The 26355-nt window shown below is 43.2% G+C and overlaps 2 protein-coding genes across 2 annotated transcripts in view; both read left to right on the forward strand.

Annotated features, from left to right (window-relative positions):
* Cog6 (conserved oligomeric Golgi complex subunit 6) overlaps positions 1 to 14197 on the forward strand; it is a 74204-nt gene extending 60007 nt beyond the window's left edge. The window contains exons 9-12 of the mRNA XM_068361278.1: positions 730 to 870; positions 1201 to 1362; positions 5385 to 5546; positions 13650 to 14197. Of these exons, the coding sequence (XP_068217379.1) occupies positions 730 to 870; positions 1201 to 1362; positions 5385 to 5546; positions 13650 to 13877 (693 nt within the window). The 3' untranslated portion in view covers positions 13878 to 14197. The remainder of the gene's footprint in view (positions 1 to 729; positions 871 to 1200; positions 1363 to 5384; positions 5547 to 13649) is intronic.
* A 1352-nt stretch (positions 14198 to 15549) lies between these two features.
* LOC137629331 (serine/arginine repetitive matrix protein 1-like) lies at positions 15550 to 18981 on the forward strand. The gene is made up of 3 exons (XM_068360587.1): positions 15550 to 15578; positions 17136 to 18087; positions 18472 to 18981. The coding sequence occupies exons 1-3, from the start codon at positions 15550 to 15552 to the stop codon at positions 18979 to 18981; spliced, it is 1491 nt and encodes a 496-aa protein (XP_068216688.1).
* Positions 18982 to 26355: the final 7374 nt, after the last annotated feature.

Below are 26355 nucleotides of genomic sequence, written 5' to 3' on the forward strand. Positions count from 1 at the left end.
CCAGTATAAAATACATCACACACCTGTTACTTGTGCTCTGTTTCTTACAAGAAGGCGCACGCTCACTGGTGGTTGGAATGAAAGATAGCTGTGACCTTCTTTCCCCTTCCTAGTTTTTCTCTCTCTTTTAGGAGATAGAGGGAAGTGTTGTCCCTTCAGGAATAATCATTCGTACTCGCCACTTTTGCACCAGTGTTCGGCCTTGTACCAAATGCACTGCCCTTGACCGAGTGTTGCTACTTCACCTCTAGAAGAAGACTTTGTCTAAGGTATCTGATCAACGTAGCTGTCTTCCTCCGATGGTCACACCCTATTAACTTGCGTATGTAACAGAGTTCTTGTACACTCGGTCTGGATAAAAGGCGCTGCCCTAATTACTGTAATTCTACCGACAGTTACAAAGAAACGACAAGATCAGAACCACTTTTAATGGATGAATGCTGAGCTTTAGTGAAACTGGAAGCAACTTTCCCCTTCCTCATTCTAACTGAGCAAACACCATAGCCTCCCATTGTCCGTAGTTTATCAGATTTGATTGGTTCTGAATGTGGCAGATATAATGCCTAACATATTGTAGATTCTTATACTTTATGGTATTGTGAACTCTTTTTTTTTAAATAATAGATATTTTTTATTACATTTGTTAAAATTTTGCTGTGCTGTAACGATACTCATAGAATTTTTTAAGTGTGTACCTCATGATAATTTTTATCTTTCATCCTTTTGAAGGTCAGTCATGTAAGTGAGCGAATTGAACCACCTGGGGAAATGCTTGCTCCAACCTCTGGTGTTCAACGCACACTTGGTCTCCTGACAGAGGTTGTTACTGCAGCTACAGTTGCTGAAGATGCTCAGCATGATTTTAAACAGGTATTAGTTTGGATATTTAAATGAGATGTAGTTCTAGATATTTTTAAAATGTGAATGTCAACTCTAGGCTTGTAAGTACTATAATTGAGAGGCTCTTTAATTTTGTCAAACACTGCCTCTTCTTAGTTTTGACAATTCTTTAATTTTTTGTGTATTGGATCATAAAATACGAAAATATAGATTTAAATAATAAGAGCTATTTTTTAAATGTAATAAAATCTTTAACCTTTATAAAGATTAGCAGTGTTTGGTCTTGAAAATCGAGATATTGATTAATATGTAAAAGAAGAAAATTATTGCTGTGGTCAAACTATTTATTCTTACTTTTAGATTGTAAGCTGTGTTGTTGATCCATTGATTAATGCTGTCAACGAGAGTGCATCAGGTCTTGGTGCAGTTGAATCAGCTGTGTACCTTCTAAACTGTTTCCATCAGCTACATTCCACTTTGTCTTTACTCCATACAACCGGAGAGAAATTAGAAATGATTCAGGTAAGGCCCTTAGTATATCAAACGATGTAAATTAAGGAAGTTTCCTTGAAGTTAGCTAAGGGTGGAATATTACAGGATTATGAGAACAAACTGTAGTTTAACAAAATTAAATATTACAACAGATAAGTCTGAAGGTAGTAAATTGAAGAACCCAAAATGACACTACAACATATTAGCTACCTGCGCATTGCTGGATTGTGACTGCAGTGGCTGTAAGACTTTCCAGCATTAGAATATTTGGAGCCTTTTAATATGATGTTTACTTGAAATACTCTTTTCATATGAACCCATCAGTTATAACTTCCCTCAACTTGATGTAGCTGCTCTTCAGTTGAATTGAATTGCTTTTGAAGGAACAGGAGCCCACTGGACATAACCTGGCATCTCTGTTACTCATTCTTTAGTACCCCCAAAGAGAATAGAAAGGGTGAGGGAACTTGGAATTATGATTGATGGGTTTTGTTAATAGAATTGATGATTTCTGTACTCACCTGAGGTTATATGACTTTATCCTTGTAAAGTTACCCTTGTGTTGACATCTATCCCTTGAAACTTTTCCCGGATGTCCTTCACACCATATTGCTCAGTATGCTATTGCTGTATGGATGGAGTTGTCTGGCAGGAAACATGATCCATTCTTCAATTTGCAAAGTTGAAGCAGAGTTAACAAGCTCTTGAGCTCACTTTTTTGTAGGGGTGAATCACTGAAATTCCATCTAATTTTATGAAACTCACTGGAGGTTCATATGGCTACATCCTACACTTAACAGGAGGACGGTAGATGAGGGAAAGAGAAACAAAATCATTAATTTGTTAAAAACTCAAACTCTTTCACACTTACAAATGTTCACTAATTTAGTGTGCCAACAGAATCTTGAAAGAACCTCTCTCATCTTTTAAAAGACCTCTATTCCAGATCTTAATATTATAACTATTGCCATGAAGGCATCACCAAAAAAGAAAAAAAAAACCTTGACACCAGAGTAAACGTGGCCTACGCTTACCAAAGCCAGTTACCCAAAATACAAGCCTAATTACCAAATTACATTACCACATCACCTGCTGTTACCATAGGACCTAAAGCCCAGAAACATTTATTGTAAAACAGACTTCCTTTAAATAGTGCTTGGTATCAACACATTTGGTTCTCCCTTTTCTGTTGTCAAAGTGCTTTCTAAAGACAGGTCTTTACAGAAATAGAGAGAAGTAGTAGTACTTCCAATATTATGAACCCAAACTTTCAAGTCCCTCACAAGTCCGGGATCCAGTACAAATTAAGGTCCCTCCTCCTTAGCCTCATGGAGGATGCAAGACAATTAATTCTCACTCTTCAAGTTGAAAGATAGTGGCTGGGTTCAAGTTGATGTGCAGGTAGCATTGTCTCCAGCTGTAGTGATGGTTTTCAGTGATGACTTATCACTGATAGCCAGACAATTTTAGCAGCGGAACTGCTGTTTCAAGTTCAGTAATACCAGAACTTGAGGGTCTCCCTTATATAGTAACCCTGTACTTTGGAGATCATACAGCACCTCCCCAAACATAAGCTTTTCCTTTGTTAGACCTATTTTTTTTTTTATTAACGTAGTGTATTAGTAATAGTTACAGAAAAGGAACATCAGCTTTTGGCTAATACCACTGAATGTGGGCCATAGTCAATTGAATAAGTTGTAGCCATGTCTTTGTATGGACCTTGAAATTTTAGGGAAGACCTATAATTTTTTAGAATTATTCACTTTTGGAACAGCAGGCAATTGAAATTACAGATAGTGAAACAGTGGATAGAGGGAGTACCGTACATAGAAAATGCTGTAGTAATTAACTACTATACCTCTCGACATTTGGTCATTCTATTGATTGAAATTACAACAGGTCTACATGAATGATCTGTAGTCATAAATATCATACTAATCAACTATACTGTAACTATATTTTAAAGGGTAATACTTAAATGAAATATTGATGAATAGAACTGTCTTGTCTGAAACTTTTTCATGTAAAGAGTCAACTGCTTTTTCATAGCAGGGAAACTTCCTTGTGAAGGTTCCTATTTCATTATTGATGTACTGGTTTTTCTGTCACCTTCCTTGCAAGATCTTTCAACAACATCTTCAGGAAAATATCTTGATCAAAGAGGTCTTCAACCCTTAGATCTTTCAACTCAATGGATGTTATTACAGAGAAGTCTCTTGTCTGTAGTTGTGTTGGCCGATTGGTAAGCAATGTTATGGATCTGAAGATCAAGGCCCTTCCAATTGAATGGATCATTCTCTTAGTAATGGCAGCTACTTTTAAGATTTTTCTCTCAACTAAAAGGCCACAGACAGTATATAACAGAATCCTGCTAGTTTTTTGTTGCCAGAACTTCCCTTTATAGCTTATTCATCATATCCATATAAGATGAGAACAGCATCCCGGATGGCATTGTGAAAGAAGTGTGATTTCTCAACTCTCTTCTGCAAAAAATAAATGACAAGCTTGGGAAGAGGAATTTTGTGTTATAGAAATGGTGGTCATTGATCCAACTTTCCGAAAGTATTAGTGATGTTTGTTGGTTGGTCATTATCCTCACGAAATTCCTTTGCCTTTCATACAGAATGTAACATCTACTGAGATGTCCTTAACTACCATATCAAACAGGAATTCATGAATCATATGACCAATGTTGGAAAAGGCATCCTCTAAACATAGTTCCATGGTAGAGTCCCCTTTCTTTGGCTGCTAGAGAAGCTTAACATAGTGTTTGGTAGTAAATAAATCAATCACAGGTGGTACAGTATTATCATACAAAGTAGGATTCTAATAAACTTGTCTTCTTGGGTCATGGTTTACTAAGGTTTTGAAATTAAAGAATTGTAGTTTTATCTAGTTTGTTTAAAAGCATTGCAAGTTGACCCTGAAATAAATTCTGTACCTTTACATTACGTAATAATATTTAATTATAGGGTTTTATGAAAATACAAAATGATGACAAAAAGAATAATTCCTTTAAATTCTAAATCATTAGTCACCCTTTTGTTCACTTCTATGCAAAGCTGGTTTCAGTTGCACTTCTATTAATTCAGATATGTAATAGAAAGAGGATTTATAGGTAAACTATAGTAAGTACACTGTATAACTACAAGATTGGCTGAGTAATTGGAGAGTCCTTGCATCATAGCTTGGTAACAAATACAGTCCAAGAGTTGATTAGTAATATTTTCACACAAACTACACCTGAAAATTAATTTATCATAAAAGGAAAATGAGGTAACTAGAAATTGAGGAAAGAAAGTTGAATTTTATAAAAAAATTTCTTACCAAACTTCTTGACCAAATCTGGGGAAGATTATTTGTTAACCACAATGGCATACAAAAGAATGAGATTGACAGATGCACATGCATCTACATTCACTCATTGGTTTCTCATATATTTACTGTACTTCTTGCCTTCAAGAGTTTAACACTAAATTAACAAAGTTATTAGTTATGAGTTAGTCATAAAACAACAATTATGTCCTCATTCTCCTTCTCTAACATCACCAGCTTTTATTTCCAGTTATCCATTATTGGGATTGTTTTGTTTCCATCATCATCATCCATAATTAGCATTGTCAGTAAAAGTTAATGTGCATTAAGTCTGTTTGTGTAAGATGTAAACACAATTAACATAGGAAATATTCTTATCTGATTGTCACTGTAAGAAAATCAAGGTGACCAAAAAGTCTGCATAGAGTAATTTAAAAGATATAAGTCAAAAATTAATTGCTGTAGTTTATTAATGTGTTCAGTGAAGTCCGTTACTTTATAAATAGGATTCTATATTTTGATTGGTGACATATTAGGAGAATCTGGTAATACTGTATAGGTGATGGCAGTATCACATTTGATTTAGATGATTTGTATGAAGGATAGATCTAATTTAATTGGTTAATTTTTCATCACTAGTTTAAAAAAGTATCTCTTAGAATCTGTTAATTTCAAAAGCAGTTTTGAAACCAATGTGGGATAATCTTGCAACTAACCATTTACTTTATAATCAACAGGGTCAGATAGATGCACAACTTGACACCTTAGCCCAAGAGCAGATCAATGGAGTATGCCACAGTGTTGGAGTAGCTGGCATGTACCCCTTCATTACTCATCCACCACCAACCCCACTTTCGCAGAATCCGGCATGCCAGCCTTTGGTTGTACAGTCATTCATGGTGAGTGTTTATTGTTTGTTGAAAGATGGCTTCCATTGAAATCTGTAAAATATTTTTGTTGTTTTATTTGGATGTTAGAAGTGTGTTTGAATGGTGGTGGTATGCATGCTAAGAAAACATATGGTGTAAGAATGATTATTATCTTTCTCATATTCTTTCATTAGTAATAAATGTTATATACTGTACAGTATCTTGTTTAGAGATAGATCATTGAAGATAACAGGTACAGTGCTTTTTAACCCAAGTTTGGTTTGGTAGTGTCTTGAATTTTTCATATTCTTGAAGTCTATAAGTTTGAGTTTACGGTAGATTACTTGCATGTATACAAGTATAAATGTTATACTGTATACATTTACATACAGTATATCTTTGTGCCTAGAATTTCTTTATAGCTCACACTTATTCTGATAGGTAATTTGGATATAAACCATAGGGGTGTAATAGTTAGTTGGGAGAGTGAATATCCTAAATATATTCTGAGGCCTATAATTTGAAATACAGTACCACATACTATTGCTTTATTTTCAAAATTTTGTACAGTAATATATAGTGTACAAGTTACTTGTATTTTGAAACAAAAGGCAATTGAACAAAGTAGCTAAAACCTTTTTAATCTTTCATTTTTACCTGAACATCCTTGAGTATAAGTAATAACAGCAATGCTACGTTAAAGCTTATTTGAAGAAATTATTAATTGATTTAAGTTAATGTGAAGAAAAGATATATACACTAACAGAATCTTTTACCTAAATACTAGTAAATTATGGGTTGTGGTGGCCTGTTGGTAACATCCTTGCATGGTGATTGTTAGACTGGGATTCGAGTCCTGCTCAAACTCGTTAGTTCCTCTGGTTGCTGTATCCTCACCATCCTTGTGAGCTAAGGATGGGGGTTTGGGGGAGCCTATAGGTCTATCTGCAGAGTCATCAGCAGCCATTGCCTGGCCTGGCTTGAGCGCTAATCATACATATATATGGTCAGTCTCTGGGCATTGTCCTGCTTGATAGGGCAATGTCACTTTCCCTTGCTTTTGCCATTCATGAGTGGCCTTTAAACCTTTAATTTTAAATATTTAACTTAGTCGGTGAATATATAGCTGCAACTCTGTTGCTCGACAGACAAACTGTACAGAAAAAACTCGCCAGCGATCGCTATACAGGTTGCGGGTGTGCCCAACAGCGCCATCTGTCGACCAGATACCAAGCTCAATGTAAACAAAGACTCAATTTTCTCTCTGTCGACGTGTCGACAAGACGTACTATACTCGCTGTTGCTAAACTGGAGTTTTTTCACATCATATTGGTGAAGTACTATATTCTGGTTTTGAGCTTTCGCTGTGCAGGGTTTTTCTTCAAACAAATCCTTGAACTCTTTTGTATCGGATTCATTGTTGATGACTTAGATCGTTTTTTTGGAACTTTCCCTTGACCAATTCAAAATGGCTGACCCTTCACAAGTTCCCAAATTTAGAAAATGCAATGCTAGGGACTGTTCTAGGCGTCTCCCGAAGGCTTCTATCGACCCTCACACTGTTTGTTCCAATTGTCGGGGTAAAACCTGTCAATTGGAAGATCGGTGTGAGGAGTGCGTGGGCCTTTCGGAATTCGATTTTATCGAATTTGAAAAGTACACACGCAGGCTAGAGAGAGATAGAATTAGGAGAAGTTCTTCTAGGTCTATTGATGTTTCCTCTCCTCATGCCCCACAACCTATTCCTTCCCCTGTAGTGGTTGTTCCTAACCCCCCTCCTAGCACTCAGGAACCTTCGATGGCTGACATGATGCGTGCCATCCATGCCCTAGGGGAGAGAGTTGAGTCCCTTGCTAGTGACCGCAATCAGCTCATGGCGGATGTTAAGGAGCATAAGTGCCAAAGTGCAGTGGGAAGTGCTAAAGTGCCAAGTGATAGTGTTGTGAACAGTGTTGCGCTTGAGGGTTCGTCTGTTCGTGCCTGTCGTCCTCCTAGTCCGGGACCTCTTGCAAGCTCCCAAGTCCAGGGGAGAAGCAATGTCGCACGACGCATGGGTTCGAGAGGCTTTAATCAGCGAACAGACGTTCCCTCCATGGTATCTGGCGTATCTCCCCAAGATCGCCCCTACCTACGTAAGACGAGAGAGCCCATTTATACCTCGTCGTCTGAAGGTGTTTCTCGTAAGAAACTTTGGACCAAGGTCTCACGACCTTTAAAACGTAAATCGGTCCCTTCAGGATAAGTCCAACGTCCCGGTTGTAGCCACTGGGTCAGTTCGGACTCGTTGCCGTCATCTGATGACTGCTCACCGCCTAAGAGAGGCAAAGCGGTACCGCTTCAGGCACTAACACCGTCTGTCGCCGCACCTGCTCCCGTAGACCCTAAATGGGCTTTGCTGCAAGACATGCAGTCCAAGCTTACGTCTTTGATGCAGGACTTTCATGCGGAGAAGGTTGCTGCCGTACCTGCAGCGAGTGCAGTACCTAGCCTACAACCTTCCAAGCGATCGGTTGTGCGTCCTGTTGACGCTGAGGTAACCTTCTCACGTATACCAGTTGAGGGGGTTCCTCCACCGATGCGATCCAGTGTGGGTTGCCAGCCGCATGTTGACGTTAAGCGACGCACGGAGGTGGTTGTTGACGTTCTGGACGTTCAACAACCATCAGAGGTGACTTGTTTTGACGCGGTGCGTCAACCTCCGCAACCCAGTGTGGTTTCCACTGCGCAACCCAGTCGGTCTAGACAGTCTCGGGTAGACGCTGTGCGTCCTCGCGCTACCATGGTTGTTGACAGTTCACAGACTGTGCAGCAGTTCCATGACGTTGCGTCCGGCTCCGTCACGCATGCACCAGTGCGACCGGACTCAGTGAACCAGACGTTACCCACTCCGTTGCCGTTTCCTCATCAGTTTTCGGATGAGGAACTTTCTGATGATGATGTTGCTGCACATCAAGATGATCAACAATCAGAACTGGACGAGCCTAAGTCAACTCAACCATCTTTGGACTTTAGAAAAGTTTTGGCTATTTTCAAAGAGTTGTTTCCTGACCAGTTTGTTTCTGTGGCTCCTCGTTCTCCGCCTTCAGAGTTTGTTTTAGGCATGCCTTCTACCGCACCTGCCTTTACTAGACTCGTCCTCGCACGCTCGTCTAAGAGAGCTTTGCGGGTGATAGGAGACTGGTTAGAGTCCAAGAAGAGTTTAGGGAAGACAGCATTTGCTTTTCCCCCTGCTAAACTCTCTTCCAGATCGAGCGTCTGGTATGCCACGGGAGAAGTTCTCGGCTTGGGAGTTCCTGCCTCTGCCCAGGGCGACTTCTCAAGTCTTGTAGACTCTCCCCGCCGCCTTGCCATGAGACGCTCAAAGATTTGTTGGTCATCATCGGACCTGGACCACCTTATGAAAGGAATCTTTAGGGCTTTTGAAGTCTTTAACTTCTTAGACTGGTACCTAGGAGCCCTGAGCAGGAAAATCTCTTCGACAGATAAAGAGACTTCTTTGCTCATTATGTCCTGCATGGACAAGGCCGTCCGTGATGGGTCCAATGAGCTTGCTGCCTCATTTGCGTCCGGAGTCCTGAAAAAGCGAGTCTCTCTGCTCGTTCCTGTCTGCTGGAGTTACACCATGCCAGAGATCTGAGCTTCTCTTTGCTCCTCTTTCCAAGTGCCTATTTCCAGAAGTCCTGATAAAGGAAATAGCTGCTTCGTTAGTGCAGAAGGACACTCACGATCTAGTTGCGTCCTCAGCTCGCAAAGCTCCCCCTTTGCCTACATTGTCTGCTAGACCGAGGATTGACACTCCAGCGTCTCGCTTTATTCCGCCCTTTCGTGGCAGAGCCTCCAGCAGAGGAGGTGCTCGTGCCGAAGGGAAGCGAGGGAAGAGGAAAGGATCCAAGTCCTCTAAGGGCAGAGTCTGACTGCCCGCAACTTCAGACAGCAGTGGGAGCCAGACTCAAGAACTTCTGGCAAGCCTGGGAGAGGAGAGGCGCAGATTCACAATCTGTGAAGTTGCTCAGAGAGGGGTACAAAATCCCTTTTGTACGCAAACCCCCTCTAGCAACGTCTCCCATCGATCTCTCTCCCAGGTACAGAGAGGAAGAAAAGAGACAAGCCCTGAAACTGGAAGTGTCTCTTTTGCTAGAGAAGGGAGCGGTGGTCAAAGTCTCGGATCTTCAATCACCGGGATTCTACAACCGCCTCTTCCTGGTTCCAAAGAAGACAGGAGGGTGGAGACCGGTGCTAGACGTCAGTGCTCTGAATGTCTTTGTCACAAAGACGAAGTTCTCCATGGAGACCACAAAGTCAGTCTTAGCAGCGGTCAGAAGGGAAGACTGGATGGTCTCCCTAGACCTAAGGGACGCCTACTTCCACGTCCCCATTCACTCAGACTCCCAACCTTTTCTGAGATTCGTTTTCGAAAATGTGGTCTACCAGTTTCGGGCCCTGTGCTTTGGCCTAAGCACAGCTCCTCTCGTGTTTACGAGGCTGATGAGGAATGTTGCCAAATTCCTCCACTTATCGGACATCCGAGCCTCCCTTTATTTGGACGACTGGCTTCTCAGAGCCTCTTCCAGTCGTCGCTGTCTGAAGGATCTCAAGTGGACTCTAGATCTGACCAAGGAATTGGGACTCCTAGTCAATTTGGAAAAGTCGCAACTGGTCCCATCCCAAACTATTGTGTATTTAGGGATGGAGATTCACAGTCTAGCTTTTCGGGCTTTTCCGTCGGCCCTCAGAATAAGTCAAGCCCTGTTATTCATCCAGAACATGCTGAAGAAGGAACGCTGCTCAGTCAGGCTGTGGATGAGTCTGGTAGGGACGCTATCATCCCTGGAACAATTTGTGTCACTAGGAAGACTACACCTCCGTCCGCTTCAATACCATCTAGCTTTTCACTGGAAAAAGGACAAGACGCTAGAAGCGGTCTCGATCCCGATTTCCGAAAAGATGAAGTCTTGTCTGACTTGGTGGAAGGACAATATCAACTTAAGAGAGGGTCTTCCCCTGGCTGTTCAGACTCCCAACCACGTTCTCTTCTCGGACGCTTCGGACGTGGGCTGGGGCGCGACACTAGACGGTCGGGAATGCTCAGGACTGTGAAACTCGAGTCAGAGGAGCATGCATATCAACTGCAAGGAGCTGTTGGCAGTACATCTGGCCTTGAAAAGCTTCAAGTCTCTCCTTCGAGGCAAAGTGGTGGAAGTAAACTCAGACAACACCACGGCCTTGGCGTACATCTCCAAACAAGGAGGGACCCACTCACTGACGTTGTACGAGATCGCAAGGGACCTGCTCATCTGGTCAAAAGGTCAAGACATCTCCCTAGTAACGAGGTTCATCCAAGGCAACTTGAATGTCATAGCAGATTGTCTCAGTCGGAAAGGGCAAGTAATTCCAACAGAATGGACCCTCCACAAGGATGTGTGCAAGAGACTTTGGGCCACTTGGGGCCAACCAACCATAGATCTCTTTGCAACCTCGCTGACCAAGAGGCTTCCAATCTATTGCTCCCCAGTCCCGGACCCAGCAGCAATACATATAGATGCCTTTCTCCTAGATTGGTCACATCTGGATCTCTACGCATTCCCACCGTTCAAGATTGTCAACAAGGTACTGCAGAAGTTCGCCTCTCACGAAGGGACAAGGTTGACGCTAGTTGCTCCCCTCTGGCCCGCGAGAGAATGGTTCACCGAGGTACTTCGATGGCTAGTAGACGTTCCCAGAAGTCTTCCTCTAAGGGTGGACCTTCTACGTCAGCCTCACGTAAAGAAGGTACACCAAAGCCTCCTCGCTCTTCTTCTGACTGCCTTCAGACTATCGAAAGACTCTCGAGAGCTAGAGGCTTTTCGAAGGAGGCAGCCAGTGCGATTGCTAGAGCAAGGAGAGCATCCACCATTAGAGTCTACCAATCGAAGTGGGAAGTCTTCCGAGACTGGTAGAAGTCAGTTGCTGTATCCTCGACCAGTACCTCTGTAGCTCAAATAGCTGATTTTCTCTTATACTGTACCTGAGAAAAGGACGATCCCTTTCAGCTCCCACTATCAAGGGCTACAGAAGGATGTTGGCATCGGTCTTCCGGCATAGAGGCTTAGATCTTTCCAACAATAAAGATCTTCAAGACCTCCTTAGGTCTTTTGAGACCACCAAGGAGCATCGTTTGGCTACCCCTGGTTGGAATTTAGACGTGGTACTAAGATTCCTCATGTCAGACAGGTTTGAGCCGCTACAATCAGCCTCCCTGAAAGATCTCACTCTAAAGACACTTTTCCTGGTATGCTTAGCCTCAGCTAAAAGAGTCAGTGAGATTCATGCCTTCAGCAAGAACATCGGATTTTCGTCAGAAAAAGCCACCTGTTCGCTACAACTTGGTTTTCTAGCCAAAAATGAGCTGCCTTCTCGGCCTTGGCCTAAATCTTTCGATATTCCCAGCTTATCGGAGATTGTAGGCAATGAACTAGAAAGAGTCTTATGCCCTGTGAGAGCTCTTAAGTTCTATTTAGATCGTACTAAACCTTTACGAGGCCAATCTGAAGCTTTATGGTGTTCAGTTAAGAAACCATCTTTGCCTATGTCAAAGAATGCTTTATCATACTTTATCAGACTGTTAATACGAGAAGCTCATTCACATCTGAGTGAGGAAGACCGAGCTTTGCTTAAGGTGAAGACGCACGAAGTTAGAGCTGTTGCAACTTCCGTAGCCTTTAAGCAAAATAGATCTCTGCGAAGTATAATGTACGCAACCTATTGGAGAAGCAAGTCAGTGTTCGCGTCTTTTTATCTAAAGGATGTCCAGTCTCTTTACGAGGACTGCTACACACTGGGACCATTCGTAGCAGCGAGTGCAGTAGTGGGTGAGGGCTCAACCACTACAATTCCCTAATTCCATATCCTTTTAATCTTTCTCTTGAAATGTTTTTAATGTTGTTTTTATGGGTTGTCCGGAAGGCTAAGAAGCCTTTCGCATCCTGGTTGATTTGGCGGGTGGTCAAAGTCATTTCTTGAGAGCGCCTAGATTATGGGTTTGATGAGGTCCTGTTGTATGGGTTGCAACCCTTGATACTCCAGCTCCTAGGGGTCGATCAGCATCCTAAGAGGATCGCGAGGCTCCGTAAGGAAGACGTACTTATAAGGCAGAGTAATCGTTCAAGTCGACTTCCTTACCAGGTACCTATTTATTTTGTTTTTGTTATTTTGATAACTTCTAAAATGAAATAAAAAACTCTTAGCTCATAAAATGTAAACATATATTACTGGTCTCTACCCACCATCCTGGGTGTGAATCAGCTATATATTCACCGGCTAAGTTGAATATTTAAAAATGATATTTTAATTATAAAATAAATTTTTGAATATACTTACCCGGTGAATATATAAATTAAATGACCCTCCCTTCCTCCCCAATAGAGACGCAGTGGGACGAGGAGAAAATTGAGTCTTTGTTTACATTGAGCTTGGTATCTGGTCGACAGATGGCGCTGTTGGGCACACCCGCAACCTGTATAGCGATCGCTGGCGAGTTTTTTCTGTACAGTTTGTCTGTCGAGCAACAGAGTTGCAGCTATATATTCACCGGGTAAGTATATTCAAAAATTTATTTTATAATTAAGATATCATATCTGCAATAATTTTAGTAGAAAGACCAGTTATGTAGTACAGTACAGTACAGTATTTTGATTAGATAGATATATCAATGAGATATGATAAAAGTTTGAGAAACTATAGTACAACGTGTCTCTTTTTCTTTAATGCAAACAAAGAATTTGAAAAGTGAGAGAAAGAGGATTACCTCAGATTGAAAGAGAAATTTAAAATTTATTTTGCATGAACTATAAGCAAAGTCTTTTATGGTGAATTTAAATGAAAGGCCGTAGTCCTCGTGAAGTTTGAGAATTTCTGGTGTTTTCTTTTACTATAGAAAAACATGATAAAACTCTCTCATTTATCCTCATCTTTGAAGGAGAAATCTTGCTTGGTGCAGAGGGAGGAACAACATATCGTAGAAGGTCATGCCTCATAGAGGAGGAAAAAGAGGCCGCTATCAATTTATATCTTAGAGAAAATTGAGTTTGTAGAATTCTTTTTGATACTCAATACCTGATGATTGTGAATATCCAAGTGATGTATTCTTGCTTTCAGACAAAATTGGATGGTTTCTTAGCAGCTCCAGACCACTTAATGCTTCCGCACACGAGGTTGCTCCTAAGTTCCAACTTCCGTCGAACTCTGCAGCAGCGCATCGCTGAAGCTATATCTTCGGTGTATGCCAAACTATATGAATTAGTTCACGACCCTAAAAATGAATATTCTGATCCATCTACTCTTTTGCCTCGTGATCCAGAGACAGTTAAAAAACTTCTGGCTTAAAGTATTGTTTCTCTTTAAATTTTGATTAGTGTATTAAGGTTTTTAAATCACATTGATATTTATTACACTTTCTTTGTTGCTTCATTTGAGTGTATTTATGAATATATTTTATTTAAATTCTAATGAAGTATCTTATGTTTGCTAATATCTTAAAGAGACTTTCATCTTTCATGCAGTATTTTTTGCAAAAAAGTGTTTACTGTACAGTATTTGAATTTGAATTTTCAAAAATTTGATTTATGAATAATTAAGATTAGGAAGAAATTAGAATATATACAGTTTTGCTATGTATTTAGTATAAATAAATTATATGAAAATTATTTTTATTTTTCATGTGTGAGCGAGCATTTACAAACACCAGTGATCTTGTTTGAAGAATTTCAATTTTCCTATCTTCTGGAAGCAGTGGAGACTACGTTAGAATAGCTTTAAGTACCTTTGCAAGCAAGGAAATTCGCAGTGCAATTTTTACATGAAGAAGGAGTTTGTTCTCAAACCACCCAATTGACAGCTATTGTATAGTCAGTAAACAGCTCTAATAGATTTTCTGTTACCAATAAAGTGCTGTCTTACAGGATTATCTGAACAAAAGATATTCAAGAAACTTAAATACATAAGATCAGTGCTTTTTACAATGGTTATCAATCAGTATCATACAGATGTTAAATGTTGTCACTATTAAATGTAGCTCAAGGAAACCTTTATGCCAAATTTTTAACTTGCAAAGGGTATGATCTTAAATGAGATTAGAAAATGCAACTAAAGTCGAAACCAGGCAGTTAAGCCAGAAAGGATTAAAGAGAATGGAAGAAAAGTAGAAGGCAAAAGGTAAGACAGTGGGTATTGAGAGGACCCTACAAAGGAGTAATGTAAGTACCACCCTCCACGGGAAAATTAATACTGGACAACAATTAAACTAATTGGTTTGATTATTGGTCACCATACGGCAATTGAATAAACAATCAGTATTTCCAAGAAGCTCAATAAAATAAAACTTGCCACATCATCATTGTTATTCAAAATTACTGGCAGTTTAACAGGACCAGAGACTTAATATTTACTGGCAAACTTAGGTTTACCCAAATTATCTGTTCTTAAATGGATGTATAGTTATGATTAGACCAAAGATTTTATGTATGAAATAAAAAAAAGCAATTCATCAGAAGACAAAAAGTATATAATGAACCTTCAGTACCATTTGTTGTTTGATCATAGGCTCACTGGCAGTGGTAACCCTTATGGGAATACCAATCATATGACTAGTTAATATGCTTCATGCAGGAGAACGATGTATTGAACATTGCACAAAGAACAAGAGCTATCCCATACTTTCATAATAATGAAATAAGTGGCTTTTATTTTACTTGGTTACAGCATGAGACAAGAAGAAAGGGGAGGCTGCTGTTTCATAAAGTTTTATTCCACTTCATAATATATTGTCATAAATTCTCTATAGGTCTGAATGACCTTTGGCTTCCATTACTTGATAGTAAGTAGAAATTTATATTCCATTTTGTAAGAAAAGAAGAATACACTGCCCAAGGGCATTCAGTAAGGATCTGCAATGGCAGATATATGATTGTCAAAATTGACAAAGTAAAAGAAAGTAGGGAGATTCTTACCTCATTGGACCTCAATTAGGTGATCTACAGGAAGGACAAGTTTCCTCAGCATGACTACATCAAACAAGAAAAGATGGATGTAAGTACATTAATGAGGGAAATTAGAGTCTGTTTAGTGCATTGAACTCTGTTCTGTGTAAACATACTTCTCTTGTAGTTTATTTACATATTACCTCATTTCCTTTTTTCACTGGGCCATTTTTCTCTGTTGGAGCACTGGGCTTATAGCATCCTGCATTTTCAACTATGGTTGTAGCTTAGCTAGCAATAATAATAATAATAATACTGTAGCTTGGTGTATTGTATCATTTTGTTATCAGTATTAGCATGATTGGCCTGTGACACTCTCTTTGCAAAATTTAGTTTTCAGTACTGTACAGCATATTTTTTAACACATTTATTCAGGGTATTTTTCTTACATCATTTAAATAATGTATTATTGGAATTTTGTGCCAGAAAAAAACTTACATTGATTTAAAACCTGGAAACACTTAAAAGATATTTCCTCATTAACAAATTCTGCCATTGCTGCGAGTACAGTATGTATTATTGTGGGGAGTTACTGTTGAAATGGAGCTGATGTAAGGCGGTCAAATGGTATTTTTTTTTTACTGAAGTGGCTTAAATCATAATTGTTCCAACACGGTTACTTACCTAGAACTACCTTCTTAGGAGTTACTGGTTAACTCTACCTAACCGACCAGCTTTTTGTATAGTTTACCCCCCTCTTCCCGTTTTCTATGGGGTCAACCTCTGGCAGTGTGGTACGTGCCCTGAGGCGACCCCGGGGTCAGGCAGCGTGCTAGCTCAGGTCGAATCGCCAGTAAGTTTCTGGTCCCGAAGCGATAAACATCTCGCCACGCTCTCTCTTACCTTGAGCGACCCTCGTGTCCCCCGATCCTTTGTGCTTACCGCGTGTTACCCACGTGTTTCATTTTCACTTTCCCGTTCCATCCTTGTGTCTCTTGGTGTGTTAGCCTTGTGTTATGGAGCATCCTCGTCGTTGCCCTGGGCCTGTGGCTGGGAAGTCTTGCGGGGCTTTCCTCTCTAAGCCTGAGGTTGATCCCCACTCCTTGTGCTCCACGTGTAGGGGGAAAGTGTGTTCCCCTACCTCTTACGTGCCCGGAGTGTGCTAATTGGTCTGAAATCCAGTGGGTGCTCTTCGGGACAAAGAAGAAGAAGGCAGTTAAGAAGATGCCTAAGGATTCCAGCATTTCTTCGCCTGTAGGTTCGCCAGACGACTCGGTAGACCGTAGCGCCCGTCCTTCTTCCCCTACCCAGCGTAGGGGACGAGGTAAGTCCGTTGCGGGGAAGAGGCCCATTGCCCTTCCCCAAGAGTCTGATATTCCTGTGGGGGAAGTTTCCAGTGTGGGGCCTGAGTGTAGTGCGGAAGTGTGGGTAGGAGGCAAGGGCCTGGTGCCCGCAGGTCCCGTCGCCTCGGAAGATCCAATGTGGGGTAGGCCGAGTGCCGATACTTCCCCTGCCTCGTGGCGTGTTTTGGGTGCTTCAACTGCCGGGGGAGACACGGAATAAGGTAGTTCGTCGTCCTCGGACCCCGCCACGTGGGTGAAACCAAGGACTCCCTTCAGGTCTCCCGTTAGAGCAGAAGAGGATGTAGATCAATGGCTCTGTAAAGGGCTCGCACGGTCTCCTCCGGCTCCCTCGGCTACGCTACCCCCGTGTTTCTGCAACCGCCCACACCTGAGAAACGACGTGATTTTCCCCCCGCGGTCTTGGACGCGTCGGCCGGTCGGAGAGCTCCATCCTCATCCTCGTCGTCGTCGTCATCGGACTCTTCGTCTGCTTCGTCTTCAGAGGACGAAGACAGGAATCTTAGCAAGAGGAAGAGGGAGAAATACCGCAAGAAGAAAAACTCTCGTTCCCGCTCAAGGCACGGTAGGAAACGGTCGAAGTCCTCTAAGAAGAAAGCAAAGAGGAGTAAGTCAAAGGACTGGGTAAATGTCACAGTGCCCCGGAGCGAGCTGTTTAGGTTTTCCACAGCCGCGGCCGCTTCCGGGTGGCTCCCTAGAGCCTCGCCTTCGTTGTGTCACCCTCCTAGCTCCTCCTTCGGACTAGCCGCCCGGCATGAAGGCTCGAACCGGGACCCCCGTGTAGTGTTTAACCCGACGGTAGCCTCCGCCCCTTCTTCCCTTAGGAAGGATATGAGGAGTGTGAAGGAAGGCTTGGCGTCGACCACGGGCACCTTGGAGGCCTTCCTTAAGCACCAAGGGCGCCCGTCGGTCCGCATGGATCCCCCATCCACGGAGCCCCCCGTGGAACAAGGTACTCCCATGACGGATGCCTTCGTATCCACGGGGCAGCTCATACCACTGGCAGGCTCAGAGGGCGTTGGTACTTCCATGACGGATGCCTTCGTCCCCACGGGGCAGCCCATACCACTGGCAGGCTCGTCGGGCGTTGCTTTTTCCACCGTCACGGCGTACCCCCGTACGGAGGAACTGGTGACGAAAGACCTGGTGGAAGGAGGGGAGTGCTCGACGGACGACATCTCCTCCTACCGTAAGGTTCTAGCCCTTATTCGAAGGCATCACCAGTTGGATGAGCCCAAGCCCTCAGCTGCAAAGGCCGTACTTTCCGGACTGTCCAGGATGATCGACAGTCCGTTACAACAAAAGCCATCTTTGTCTCTCCCTCTCGCTCAAGACGTGAAGTTGGGGATGGAGCAGATTGATGGATACTTGGCAGGACTAGCAGAGGCCCCCAGAAGCCAGAGTTCCTCCAAACTTCTTCCGGGCCTGAAATCCCAGAAGCGATTTTACGTTCCCGAAGGGCATCGCGGTGGTCCCCGTGCAGTAGAAGCAGCGGTGACCGCGCTGAACCAGGGAGCCTCGGAAGACAGGGTATCCACTGCCCCCGTGTGCTTTTCCCCGTCGGAAGCATCTATGATGGAGGACATGGCTCAGGACCTGGTCTACGTGTCCTTCTGGTCATGCGCTTTGGTGGGGTTTCAGGCATCACACGACCTCTCCCTCCCAGAAAATCAGGCCATGCTGAGGGATCTTGTTAGCTCTGGGGGCAAAGCTTTTAAGTTTTTATCGTCCCAGTCTCTGTCGGTGGCTTCGAACTGGGTCCTGAGGAAAAGGGACACAGTACTGAGCAAGCTAGTGCGGAAGTTGCCGGACAGAGAAGCAAGGAGGCTGAGGAATTCCTCCGTGTGGGGGAATGACATTTTCCCTATCAATTTGGTAGAAAATACAATGGAGAAGGTGAGGAAAGTGAGAGAAGCGGATCCTAGGCCCCCTCCTATGAGGAAGGCCACGTTTAGGAGAGCCCCAACGGACGTCCCTCACCCCTCACAGACTACACCCTTGCTGCCCCGAAGAGATCCTCCTTCAGCCCTTTGGCTCCAAGCCTCGCAGCAGCCCACCCGTAGGACCACGGCAGGCCCTCAGTCAGCCTACAGACCCTCCTACGGTAACGCTAGGAGAGGTAGATCTGGCCGCTCCTCCAGGAGAAGGTAGGAAGAGAGGCCCCCTACTCCCGCAGGAGCCCCTAGTACGGGGATGCCTCAGCCATTTTTGGCAAGCATGGCGGGATCTCGGTGCGGATCCCTGGACGGTGACGGTCCTGAAGGAGGGCTACAGACTCCCGTTCCTGGAAGAGCCTCCCCCTCTAATCCCAGCCCAGAGAGCCAAATGGCTGGTTCCAAAGGACCCCTTGAAGAGGGCGGCGCTACAAGAGGAAGTAGCGTCCATGATCGACAAGGGAGCTTTGGAGACAGTGGAGAACCCCGGCCCGGGTTTCTTCAGCAGGCTCTTCCTTGTGGAGAAATCGACAGGAGGGTGGAGGCCAGTCATAGATCTCTCAGCCCTCAACAAGTTCGTCTCAAAGACGGATTTCAAGATGGATACCTCCAAGACAGTGATCGCAGCCTTGAGGGAGGGGGATTTCCTCATGTCTCTCGACCTCAAGGATGCCTATTTTCAAATCCCCGTGCACCCCTCCAGCAGGAAGTTCCTCAGGATCAAGTGGGAGTCCAGTGTCCTGCAGTTCAAAACCCTGTGCTTCGGCCTCTCGACGGCCCCGCAAGTGTTCACGAGAGTGTTCGCCGCGATCTTGGCGTGGACACACGAGAAAGGCATACGACTACTCAGGTACCTGGACGACTGGTTGCTGCTTTCTGCCTCAAGGGAACAACTGAAGGAGCAAGGCGTTATGTTGCTCGACCTCTGCAAGGTGTTAGGGATCACGGTCAACCTAGGGAAGTCCCAGCTAGTCCCCAGCACCAGGATGACTTACTTGGGAATGGTCCTGGACACCCAGTTAGTAAGGGCCTTCCCCTCAGAGGAGAGGTTAGCCAACCTAGAACGTATCCTTCAACCCTTCCTGACGGGACAACCCAGGAGGGCCAAGGACTGGCAGAAGTTACTGGGTCATCTGGTTTCCCTGGAAAAATTAGTACCGCAAGGGAGACTCAGGCTCCGCCCAGTACAGTGGAATCTAAAGGAGGCATGGATCCAAGGCAAGGAGCCCCACAAAATTGTCCCAGTCCTCCCGAAGACGAGAGAGACCCTTCTTTGGTGGAACATCAGGTCAAACACAGAGAAGGGGATGCCCTTCGCCTCCGACCCCCCAGAGATGCTGTTGTTCACGGACGCATCGAAGGAGGGCTGGGGAGCACACCTGCTAGGAAAATCAGCAAAAGGGCAGTGGTCCAGCGAGGAGGGGTCTCTCCATATAAACATCCTAGAGATGATAGCGGTTCTGAGGGCGTGTCGACAGTTCATACACTTCCTGCGACGGAACACTGTGGCGTTAATGTGCGACAACGCCACAGTAGTGGCGTATGTAAAGAAGCAGGGAGGCATGAAGTCAAAGGTCCTCTGCGCCCTAACCACGGAACTGTTGGAGTGGGCCACAGAAGAAGGGATAGAACTGACGGCAAGGTTCATTCCAGGAAAGAGGAACGTGATGGCCGACGGCCTCAGCAGGGCGGGTCAAGTGATAGGTTCGGAGTGGACCCTACACCCGGAGGTAGCTCGAGCAGTCATCCTACTGTGGGGCTCCCCAATGATAGACTTGTTCGCCACACATCTGAATGCCCAACTCCCCGTGTTCTGTTCTCCAATCCCAGACCCGTCAGCAGCGTTCGAGGACGCCTTTCAACATCCCTGGGACGGTCTCGATGTGTACGCCTTCCCTCCCTTCAGTTTGATCAGGCAAGTGTTGAACAGAGTGAGAGTGTCGTCCAACCTGTCGATGACTTTAGTAGCGCCCTGGTGGCCGGAGAGAGACTGGTTCGCAGACCTAAAGGAATTAGCTCTTCGTCCTCCTTGGCCACTTGCGGACAGGCCAGACCTCCTGCGACAACCTCACTTTCACAGGTGGCACGAAAACCCTTGATCCCTCCGCCTTCACGCGTGGAGGTTATCGAGAAGCTCCTGAAGAAAGAAGGATACTCATCGAGAACCGCGACAAGGATGTCTGGTTATCTACGGCGTTCCTCGGCAGTTGTCTACCAGGCGAAGTGGGCAGTCTTCCTGAAGTGGTGTGCATCCAAAAACATCAGGCCCTTAGGGGCGTTGATCCAGGACATTGCAGACTTTCTGGTGTACCTGAGAGACGACGTGGGTTCGTCCATCCCGGCCATCAAAGGAGTTCGAGCAGCCCTAGGTCAAGTCTTCCTCCTTAGGGGCATTGACTTGGGAGCCTCAAGGCACATCTCGATGCTCATCCGCAGTTTTGAGCAATCATGTATCCCCCAGGAGGTACGGGTTCCACAGTGGGACTTAGCAAAAGTTCTGAAGGTTCTGTCAGAGCCGCCCTTCGAACCTCTCAGGGACGTACTAGACAGAAAACTCACCCTTAAAACAGCTTTTCTTTTAGCCCTGGCCTCGGCGAAGAGAGTTAGCGAGTTACACGGCCTCTCTTACGAGGTCTCACACTCCAAAGGGTGGAGGGAAGTTGTCTTTAGGTTCGTCCCTAGTTTTGTGGCGAAAACGCAGAACCCAGCGTGTTGGGATCCTCGGTTTGAGGGTTTTTCGGTGCCAGCCATCCCTCGATCCGACAACCCGAAGGATCTACTCTTATGTCCTGTGAGAACTGTAAGAAAATACCTGGAGAGGACTGCAAAATACCACCCTCAGATCAAAAATTTATTCATCTCAACAGGCCGGGTGAAGAAACCGGTCTTGAAAAATTCTATCTCTTTCTGGCTGAGACAAGTGATAAGGAGGGCCTACGAGGCTTCTGGGACTCCTCTCCCTGGAAAACCAAGACCTCATGATATCAAGGCTCTGAGCACCTCTCTGGCTTTCGAGAAGAACATGGCTGTGGGTAAGATCCTGAAGGCTGGGACCTGGTCTAGACAGTCCACCTTCACGGAACATTATCTAAAAGATTGTACAAGAAAATCCTTGGACAAGTTTTCTATTGGCCCAATCGTGTCGGCCCTTCAGGAGATCTAAGGTCATAGCCCCAGGGTAACCGGGGGTGTTAATGCCAAGAGACACTAGTTCCTTCCTTAACCTAACCCCCCCTCCCTTTTTTTTTTTCCTTCCTTCCCCGGATCAAACGGGCCAGGAAGATGTTGAGAAGACCTTAATCACTGAAAGCAACACCCTTCAAGAGGACATGTATGGGAATTGGTTTTGAAAAGGTAAGCCATTTAGACACTAAGTGAGTTTTTTGGATAGTTTTCCCCTACTTTTCGTGCAGTTTTCAAGTGGTCTTGGAACCAAGACCTCCTTAGAGGTTCCCTCTCTCGCGTGCCTCCCCGTCGAATCCTGATCCCTGCAGGACACTCCCACCTCCTAAAGTGTAAGTCTCCTAAGAAGGTAGTTCTAGGTAAGTAACCGTGTTGGAACAAATCACAAATTTTTAAGTAATTTGTATTTTTCCTAACATACATACCTAGAACTACCTTCGGGTTATGGCCCTCCCATCCTTCCCCGAGAACCTGCAGGATCGAGTAATACCTATTCCAACGAAACTTACTGGCGATTCGACCTGAGCTAGCACACTGCCTGACCCCGGGGTCGCCTCAGGGCACGTACCACACTGCCAGAGGTTGACCCCGTAGAAAACGGGAAGAGGGGGGTAAACTATACAAAAAGCTGGTCGGTTAGGTAGAGTTAACCAGTAACTCCTAAGAAGGTAGTTCTAGGTAAGTATGTTAGGAAAAATACAAATTACTTAAAAATTTGTGATTTACTACATACAAAAAAAACAAAATACTGTGCCCATTTGAGGAATTCTTTTTTTTAATGAATACTCTACATCAACAGCAGCAAAGAAAAAGACCAGAGGCCTGTAGAAATGATACGGTAACAATGCAAGCTTTACTACTGATATGAACTAGTAGGAATATAAATTACTGGAGCCAAGGTAATGGAAGAACCTTTTGAGTTGCACCCAAGAAATTAGAAATAAGGAAATAAAAACCAAGAAAGGTGCAAGAAGAATTGAAGGGTAGTCATGAAACCTAAGATAAGTATTTAAGAAAACTATGAACATCAACCAACAAAAGGGGTTAACAAGATGGCGTCAACATGGATAGAAACTTCTGTTAGCCATAGTTTTAAGAGGTAACAAATCTGTTAGGAGACCCTATATTAACTAGAAGGGAGGGTTGTGCTAGGTTAAATTTCATGTTGATTGTAGAGTTATTTGAGGAAGTAGATCAGTTTAAGTACTTGGGGTCTGTTGTTGCTGCAAATAGTGGTGTGGAAGCAGATGCACGTCAGAGAGTGAATGAAGGATGCAAACTGTTGGAGGGAGTGGTAAAGAATAGAGGATTAGGAGTGAATGTAAGGAGAGTTCTGAATGAGAAAGTGATTGTACCAACTGTGATGTATGTATGGATCGGAGTTGTGAGGAATGAAAGTGATGGAGAGACAGAAATTGAATGTGTTTGAGGAGTATGACTGGTATATCTCGATTAGATAGGGTTATGAACATAGTGAGAGTGAGAACTGGTGTAAGAAATGATTTAGCAGCTAGATTGGATATGAATATGTTGAGGTGGTTTGGCCATGTAGAGAGAATAGAAAGTGGCTGTCCGCTGAAGAAAGTGATGAATGCCAGAGATGATGGGAGAAGTACAAGAGGAAGGCCAAGGTTTGGGTGGATGGAGGAAGTGAAGAAAGCTCTAGGTGATAGGAGGATAGATGTGAGAGAGGCAAGGGAGCATGCTAGAAATAGGAATGAATGGCGAGCGATTGTTACGCAGTTCTGTTAGGCCCTGCTGCTTCCTCTGGTTACCTTGGTGACTGCTAAGGTAGCAGCAGTAGGGGATTCAGCGTATGCAGCTTCAGATGTGGTGGATAACAGGGGAGGTTGGGCTGTGGCACCTTAGCAGTACCAACCAAACTCTGCTGAATCTCTCATTAGGCTGGGAGGAGCGAAGAGAAGAAAAGTCTCCTTTTGTTTTTTTTTTTTGTTTTTTATGTCGGCTACCCCCTAAAATTGGGGGAAGTGCCTTGGTGAATAGAATGGTATCAACTAGAGGAAATTAGAAGATGATCAGTATAGCAGAATAAAAATACCTTGCAGATCGTTAATACACTAAACCAGAGTAGGTTCTTAGCATTTAAAATTAAATAGAGGAAGAACATAGACTGTCAAGTTAAGATTGAATTACTATCAATATGTAGAACAATCAATGTCAGCGTATGCCATTTTGGTCCCTAGAGAACCATGTTACATACAGACACCACCAAGTGCAAAATTTTATCCATATACCCTCTGCATTGTACTTTGACAACAACCCATGTCAAGCAGCAGCATGCCTTGTTTACAGTGCTGTTGTGAATCATTTGGTGGCATGATTGCCTGTGGTGATGTGCATTTGTTTGTGCTCCAGCTGCTCTCAATATTTATTGTTTTGTGTAAGTTTACAATATTTTTATATAACATCCGTAATGGCTAATGGAAAGAGTAAAGAAACTGATAATAGTGGTAGTTCTAAGAACTGACAAACAATCTGGAAATGAAGTTTGCTATTGTTAATAAATCACAGCGTGATGAAAATATGGTGAATGTGGCCCATTTGTACAATATTAATCCTTTAATGGCAGGTACAATTTTCAAATACAAAGACCGTGTTATGGACCATTGCAAGGCTTCATTACCTCTGCAATCTACAAGGAATAGCAAGAAAAGTGGAGAACCGATTGAGGAAATTGAAACACTGTGCTTGTGGATTGAACACCAGAGGCAGAGACTGGCACCACATAGCATTATGCTCATACAAGAGAATGCTACTGTCTTATGTCAAGAAGAAGCAAAAAATGGTGCTAACTTTCGTGGACACTTGCTTTATACCAGTACCCTCAACCTCAAAGGCCACCTCAGATGTTGAAGCAACATCCAATATCACTCAAGAAATCCTTACTGATGACGCTTTGATGAAGAATATGAAGTGGATGACCCTCTCGCCAAATAGCTGCACACCCCTTCCAATTCTCCTCCTATCCATTACTTCGAAGTATATTGTACCAATTTCAAAGGTAGATTTTAATATTATAATTTTTATTATGTACTCTTCATTTATATGTAAAGCAAACAGTCGTTTCTTAGCATTATTATTGATTTTAAAAGTAATAGATATCAAAGAGTTGTTGATGGGCACCATAGTGAGTATAGGAATGTGATATCCGGTGTTCCACAGGGTAGTGTTCTTGGCCCACTACTTTTCATACTATATACACATGACATGTGGTTTGGCCTAGAAAACAACCTTGTTGCATATGCAGATGATGTTACTCTCCTTCCATCAATTCCATCCCCTGAATGTAGATCTGGGGTTGGTGAATCCCTTAATAGAGTTCTAGCTAAATTTAGTGCATGGTGCAAATTATAGGGTATGAAGTTGAATCTTAACAAAACTCAAAGTATGATTGTAAGTAGGTCAAGGATGGTGGCTCCTCAACATCTGGATCTCAGTATTGATAATGTTTTTTAAATTTGTATGACTTTTAAAATTTTAGGTGTGATTCTCGACAGCAAATTTACTTTTGAGAAACAGATTAGGTCTGTGTCTTCTTCAATTGCACAAAAAAATTGGCTCATTGAGAAAGTCTTATAAGATTTTTGGTGATCAATCTATTCTGAAGAAGGGTTTTAATTATTTCATTCTAACTTATTTTGAGTACTGTTCTCATGTCTGGTCTTCAGCTGCTGATTCTCATCTTAATTTGTTGGACAGAAACTTATGGTCTATTAAATTTCTTATTCCTGATCTTGATATTAATATTTGGCACCGTCGTTCAATTAGTTCATTATGCATGTTGCATAAGATTTTTCATAACTCTGACCATCCTTTACATTCAGATCTCCCTGGACAACTCTATCCTGTTCGTAATACTAGGCAGGAAATTAATTTTAATAGCCAGGCCTTCTCCATCATGAGGCTCAATACTTCACAGTATTCTAGATGTTTTATTCCAGCTGTGACCAAGTTGTGGAATGATCATCCTAATCGGGTAGTTGAATCAGTAGAATTTCAAAAGTTCAAAGTTGCAACAAATGTTTTCATGTTGACCAGGGTGACATGAGTCTTTTTATAGTTTATATATGAACTATCTGTTTTGACATTGTTAATAGTTTATATATGACATCTGTTTTGACGTTACTATTTTTAGAATGATTTATTGTTAATTTGTTCTCATCATTTATTTATTTCCTTATTTCCTTTCCTCACTGGGCTATATTTCCCTATTGGAGCCCTTGGGCCTATAGCATCTTGCTTTTCCAACCAGGGTTGTAGCTTGGCTAGTAATAATAATAATAATAATAATAATGATGTCAAAGAATTCATTTAAGTTGCCATAGTGCACAAAAAAGGCAACAGTTCTATTTGTCATTAACAGGTAAAAGTGTAAGAAAAGACAACT

The sequence above is a fragment of the Palaemon carinicauda genome, chromosome 37, assembly GCF_036898095.1.
Source record: "Palaemon carinicauda isolate YSFRI2023 chromosome 37, ASM3689809v2, whole genome shotgun sequence".
In the NCBI taxonomy this organism is placed as follows: Eukaryota; Metazoa; Arthropoda; class Malacostraca; order Decapoda; family Palaemonidae; genus Palaemon; species Palaemon carinicauda.